The sequence below is a fragment of the Vulpes lagopus genome, chromosome 1 (assembly GCF_018345385.1).
Source record: "Vulpes lagopus strain Blue_001 chromosome 1, ASM1834538v1, whole genome shotgun sequence".
NCBI lineage: Eukaryota > Metazoa > Chordata > Mammalia > Carnivora > Canidae > Vulpes > Vulpes lagopus.
This window is the reverse complement of record NC_054824.1, coordinates 55,285,641-55,292,672: the sequence shown is the minus strand read 5'-3', so window position 1 is coordinate 55,292,672 and position 7,032 is coordinate 55,285,641. Positions and strand designations below refer to the sequence as shown.

The 7,032-nt window shown below is 34.0% G+C and overlaps 1 protein-coding gene across 1 annotated transcript; it reads right to left on the bottom strand.

Moving 5' to 3' along the window:
* Nucleotides 1-695: 695 nt before the first annotated feature.
* LOC121484969 (beta-defensin 110-like) lies at nt 696-5,752 on the bottom strand. Its single transcript, XM_041744864.1, has 2 exons — nt 5,698-5,752; nt 696-844 (listed from the first exon to the last, which is right to left on the bottom strand). Exons 1-2 carry the CDS (start codon nt 5,750-5,752, stop codon nt 696-698), a joined length of 204 nt encoding a protein of 67 aa, XP_041600798.1.
* Between the last annotated feature and the right edge of the window lie 1,280 nt (nt 5,753-7,032).

Genomic DNA, 7,032 nt, shown 5'->3' with positions numbered 1-7,032 from the left:
AAAAGAGTCTGACTCTTGGTTCCAGCTCAGATCATGATTCAGGGTCATGAGATAGAGCCCCTCATTCAGCTCCATGCTCAGTGCAGTCTGCTTGAGAATCTCTCTCCTCCCTCTGCTCCTCCACTCGTGTTCTCTCTCTTTCTCAAATAGACAAATCCTTAGAAAATAATAAGGACAGAAATTGGACCTCATTGTGATTACCTTAGCTCTTCTGTTCTTATACTGATTCTTCTCTTCTCTTTCTCTCATGAGCAGGATCTGCACTCTTAATATCTAGTCTCACAAGCCCTATGGATTTATATTGTTCCATGGAAAAATATATAGAGCAGTGTTTAAAGATAAAATTAAAGCACATTTCTATTGGAGGCTTGCAGAAATACATTTCTCCCATTTCTTTGACCTAGGGTTTCTTATGGTATTACTTATGTCAACCAACATATAGCACATAGAACTTTGAAGAGTTCTTGAGGAACTTGCATAAAATAAATTCTGCTTACTTCTGGCACCAAGAGATCAAGAGAAAATGCAATATAAAGGCACCAGATACATGTGTGACATAGAACCACATCTGAATGGCTCAATATTAAATTTTATTTAATTGAGATACACAGGCCTTGAAGAATATTCTGAGAAGACTTAGTAACACTGGTTCTTTCTTCTTGGAGAATGTATCTCTTTCTTGTCTTCTGTCAGCTTTACTTCTGCAAGCAGCAATGAGTTGCAGGTCGCATGCAGAAAGCAATTCTAATTTCACTTTCATGGCACTCAAGTCTACATCGGCCATTACCCTTTCTGCACTGTCGCCTCAAATCCAAGCTACCATATTGGGGATATTTCTTTGTGGCTGTAAGAAGGAAAGAATGACTGAAATTAACAATTTAGCTGTAACACACCTATATTTTAAAGGGAGAAAGTCCAAGAAGTAGAAAATTATTGTGTAGGCCAAAAGAAAATATCTCCCTTTTAATTAATGACTGGGAAAATCTTAGTGAGGAAAGTTTAGGTGAAGGTACCATCCCTTGGTGCAAGAGAAAATCCTGAAAATCAGAAAGTGTCTTGGACCTAAGTTAGATGTGCCAGCCTGCTTCCTTACAAGTCACTGTGTAGTAACTCAAGTATAGTTCCCCAAATCAACAGTTTAAAAAGTGCTCATAATTGACCTTCTCTCCACAATTATCCAATTGAATTTAAGCTCCCCTTTTCTGTTCTCACAAACATTATTTAGACAAAATGTTTTACTTTCTTGGTTCTTCAACAGATTTCTACTGCAGCTTGATTTTACTTTGCCAAAATGTTGAGTGAGAAGCAATGTTAAGCAATTTGTCTGAATTCATACAACTCTCCTGGGTATTTTGGGATTTACTTCACCAAAGAAATTATCTACCTTAGACACATGTCTGAAGACAGCATTGGTTAAAAAAATGGGAATGATAAGAGGGTGAGTCCAGCCATTATTGGGAATTACATGATTTCTAACATTGCCAGTACTCTGAACTACATGTTTTATCTTGTAGCTTGTAGATTGACTTTCACTTAAAGTTAAAATTAAAGTAGCTGGAGATACTTGGGGAATTGGAAGACGTTGGTCTAATAGATTGTAAGATTCATTCCAAACCAAAAATACTTTAATTTTATATTTCACCATAAGTGTTGACCCATGTGTTTTCAGAAAACCTATGTTTTCAAGTATTTTTTTAGACATATCACTTTTGATAAGAAATCATCTTACTCCTATAGTGAGATTGAGGGGAACTGGTGAGGGAGAATTCTAAATATTGCCAATGACTGACCAAAAGGCAGACAAATATTTTTTATGTTCATAGTATGAAAGCAAATAAATTTTGCCACTAATTCAACCATTAATTAGGTTTGGTGTTCCAATCAGTACCTTTAAAGACCAGGCCTTTCTACCTAGACATGTAGTCTATGTTTCCAAGAGTTGGTGATGAGTTGTGATACTTCTTAGTGAATACCTAGACCCAGAGCTACATTATCTATATTATTAGTATAAATAGCTGATATAAAACTAGCTCTTCTATTAAAATTAGCTCTCTTCTCACTATAATTGAAGCAATGAAAAATATGACACAATTAACAGCAGAAAAAAAAGTTGCTTTGTGCAGAGTAAATGTTACCTTCTAAATGTCATCATTTATTGTACAGTTTCTGAGGAGTTACTGTTTTCAAACCCATGTGAATTGCCAGTGACAGAAACCTGAATTATACTCATTTTAGACAAGAGGGTTATCACACTTATCACCGTGTTGTTCAGTACTCCACCCTAAATTGGCCTCACTCCTTCTCTTATTCATTCTTTGGCTTTTTCACCTTTCTAAAAATATTATCTTCTTTTTCTCACTTTGAGCCCTACATATGTGTATTCCTCAGGCCTGTGTCTTTGAATCTAATATTCATCCTTGTAAGCCCCCACCCACTCATTCAACTATAATATATATTTCCTGTTAAGCTCTAAACCAATCCCTAAGTGCAGGGTTTCTCACCCTAAACACTATTGAGTTGAATAATTCTTTGCCGTGGGATACTATCCTGTTGATTTAAGAATGTTTAGCAACATCCTTGGCCTCCACTCACTAAATGCCAATAGTACCAGTTGTGACAATTTAAAAGGTCTCCAGACATTGAACAATGTCCCTTTGTGGGGAAAGTTGCCTCTAATTGAAAACACTGCTTTAAGTGATTAAAATTACTTTTCTAGTGATGCCGTGATAAGCCAAACATATTATCTCCATCTTCAGATATATTGTTCAAATACTGTCTTCTCTCTGAAGTCTCTTCTGATCACTTTCAGGAAAGTAAGTCTCTTTACACTGCTTTCATAAAATCACTTCATATGTATCATTCAGATTGCATCTATCAACATGTTCATATGCTAGGGAATTTCTTTAAACAATACATAAGGTTTTACCTAACATATAAGTCAGAAATGCGCAAGATATTTCCTAGAATATTTTTCAACCTATAATTTCTTTTTATTTTCACTCACCTGCTATTTTGTTATTTAGGCTACCATTAAGCTTCTTGGAAAATGTGGGGCAGGGGTGGGGAATAATGACTATTCTTTCAACACAAAATTATATTATCCTAGGGGCACCTGGGTGGCTCAGTCAGTTGGACATCTGCTCAGGTCATGATTCTGAAGTCCGGGGATCAAGTCCTGCATTGGGCTCCCTTTTCAGCAAGGAGTCTGTTTTTCCCTCTCCCTCTGACCTTCCTCACTGCTCATGATCTTGCTTACTTGCTCTCTCTCTCTCAAATGAATAAATAAAAAAATCTTAAAAAAAAAACTATACTATCCCACATTCAAAGTACATGTCAGATTTGAAGAGAAGTGATTATTGGCAATAACAATTTTTTTCAATGTGGCAGATAAACTAAAACAATACATGAGAGTGAAACAACATCCCAGTTCTAGACATTTGGTGCATTTATAACCTCTCAAAATGAAGAGGAAAGTGAAGTGACTTCAGTGGAAATTTTCCTGTGTAGAGAGTTTAGTGGCTTATATCTGGACATCTCTTCATCTGTAAGCGTCCAAGTTGGAAAAAAGAATGAGGTTTACTACCTCAATTTTGAGTAAGGACTTCTATACTTTGCAGGTGAGATGTGAAAAACAACTGAAGAACTCTAGAAGAGTCATACATATAACATTGTATGCAATTTAAATCAACCACCATATGATGAACTATAAGTTGAAAGACAACATCCTTATTGCTTTATTATTTTTTACAATGTCTATGTTTCCTATCACAACTTTTCTAAAATTGTAGAAAAAATATGTAACTTGACATATATATATTTTTTTACTTTGAGATTTTTTTTTTTGTCAGTAATGTGGTTCTAAAAGTTTGGTTGATATGTGATTAACAAGGACAATGGCTTCCCTTTGAAAATAAAAGAAAAAATATACAAAAAGTTAATAACACTGATGTTGTAATCTATGTTACTGTATCCCCAACTGGTTTTTAATCTCTAAGTCTACAGAACACATGATTTTTCCAGTTTGTTGATGTACGAATAGCTTTCACTATTGGGAGATACGCCTGATATAGCTCTTACAAAGAAAAAATAAGTTACTAAAACAGAAAAAAGCTTGACATAATGATCTATTCATGCTAGCTATTGTTGAAATTAAAAGAAGAAAAAGATTTATCACATGTTAAAAGCTGTATGAATCTGTATAGAATTTCTTTTTGGCCCTTTCTAGAAAGAGCTGGGAAAAAAATCCAAAGATCTTTTTGAATTTTTGAGTGGAGGGAATTTTTGAACAGAGAGAAAGGAAGTTATATTCTCTTAGTTAAATGAACAATGGATTGTAATTTTTTGTTACTTAGTGATACTTGGTCTCTATTTAGAATTTTACCCACTTGCAATTTTTAAATGATATTTATCAGTTAATTGTGTATATATTTTTAGATCATCAATATGATTATATAATATTTATAATGAAAGAATAAGCTAATTTACTCTCCTAGGCCTCTATTATGATGTCTATTGGGACTAAAGAAATCAGCCAGGAACTAAAAAGAATATTTTCTGAAAGTAGTAAAATTTGAATCTAATTTTAGTGCCAATTAGGTAAACTTGAGCTAATCCTTTCATCTGAATTTCTTTAAAAAAGGAGGTACTAGACTCAATGATCTCTTCTTTTCCAAAATGTATTATTATATTTCCTTACAAGTCATACTTACACATTAACTCAGGAGGAGAGAATCTTGTTACATAATTGGTGTGAAAAGGTAGCCTTTGAGGGTAGAAAAAAAACTCATGAAAAACAGCTTGCGTACAAGGTGTTATACTCAACATCCATGTGATCTATAGCACTCAAAGACAGAAAGGTAGTGACCAGGACTGTGTATATAAAAGCTAACAAAGGACATGATTTGTCTGTATACCTAGAGCAGAAGAGTAAGAAAGGCTTCTGCTCACTGGAAGTATTATACTGGTATAGAACGAAAGGAAGGAAAAGCTAAATAGATCTTTCTCTGGCACTGAACCATCTATCCCTTATCTGTTGTTTATCATACAGAATATTTTTATTCCAGTAAGAATAAATTCTAACAAATTGCTTCAGGATAAAGCTGACAAGACTAAGGTATTTATCTAATTGTTTTAAACTTTTTATTTTGGGATCCCTGGGTGGCGCAGCGGTTTGGCGCTTGCCTTTGGCCCAGGGCGCGATCCTGGAGACCCGGGATCGAATTCCACATCAGGCTCCCGGTGCATGGAGCCTGCTTCTCCCTCTGCCTATGTCTCTGCCCCCCCCCCCTCTCTCTCTCTGACTATCATAAATAAATAAAAAAAATTAAAAAAAAAATAATAAACTTTTTATTTTGAAGTCAGTTTAGATTTATAGAAGAGTTGCAAAGGTAATAGAGGCAAAACTCTCATTATGGTAACATCTCACATAACCATGCTTACATTATCAAAACTAAAAAATGAACATTGATAAAATACTATCAACTAAATTGTAAATTTTATTCACATTTCACGAGTTTTCCCACTATTGTCTTTTAAAAACATTTTTTTTTCCTCTTCTGGGGTCCAAGCCAGAGTACCACATTGCAGTTCATATAAAAATGTTTTAATCCCTATATTATTACTATACTTTTAACAAGAAACAACTTATGTCTCCTCAAATTCATTAGCACAAATAAGTCCATAAACATTTCATGTTACCTGGTAAAATTGTGACCCAAAAGAGCAGAATAAAGAAAAAGAGATGAATCTTCATGGTGGAATTTCGTAGGAAAAAAAATAAATGTCACCAGATCTTTTTAAAGTCAGGTGTTTCCAAATAAGAAAAGAGAGAATCCTTTTATTTTTATATTCTCCTGGGAAGTGGTTTTAACTACTGAGGCTTATCAATAGTGAGAACATTTGTATGCTTGGTTGAATTGTGTCATGCTCAAAGAACACAGTCACAAGAATTATTATTAAATTTTTCCCATAAAAGTAAAATCTGCTTCTGTTACCTTAAATAGATTCTCCTGAAAACACAAACTTTAAGAGACTTGTAGAGGAAATGTGCTTGTATTGCTAAAACATCAGGATGGAAATGTTATAGCAATATATTCCTCTATTTTATGTTACATGATGTTAAATATTCTAATATTTTTAATATTAAATTCCTGAAAAAAATAAATTACTGAATGTCTGAAACATTGGAATTTTATAACTATACGTTTCCATTGAGATCACTTTTGTTTACAGTTGAGAACCAGGGAGGTGGAATTGTTTATTTAGATTAATATCTGTGTAATTATTTAAATGTAACTTGATCAAAATATTCTGGATTCACTAATGAATATGGGAAATACTGTACACAATAGATTTTTAAGCATGACTTAAAATTTCAGACTTAGGAATTTCCTATAATAAATTATCTGATTTCACAATTCTAATGTCTACTGTTTTTTAATTCTGCTGATGACTGAAAGTATATTTAATCCAATTTGCATATTGCCCACATCTGTCATTTCACATATAGGAGGAAAAGCTGGAAGTTTTGCACAATACCCAGAAGCCGATGCTGTAAGCAGAGAACAGCTAATTGATCCTCTCCTACCACCAAGTCAAGAGATTTTCTAGGACAATGGTTCTTAAACTTTAGCTACATCACAATCCCCTAGAGGGCTTGTTAAAAACAAATTGCAAGGCCCCACCTCCAGTATTTCTGATTTAGTAGGTCTAGAATGGAGTCTAACAATTGTACTTCTAACAAGATCCTGGATTGCTAAAACTGCTATAAAGGGCCACATATTACTTCAAGAAACCTGATTCATTCAATCTACTAACCATCAGAAAACTGAAACCCAGGGTTGTAGAATCTGTCATAGATGAGTAAAGAATGTGAGGCTGCTTAGAGATAATCACACCCCCTCATGTTACAGATGAGAAAAGTGAAATCAAAAGAGATTAATTTACTTGCCTAAGATCCATTATTCTTTACCAAAAAATGTTTCAAATAATAAAGTTCAAACAGAAACTGGATTTAAATCAAATGTGAGGAAC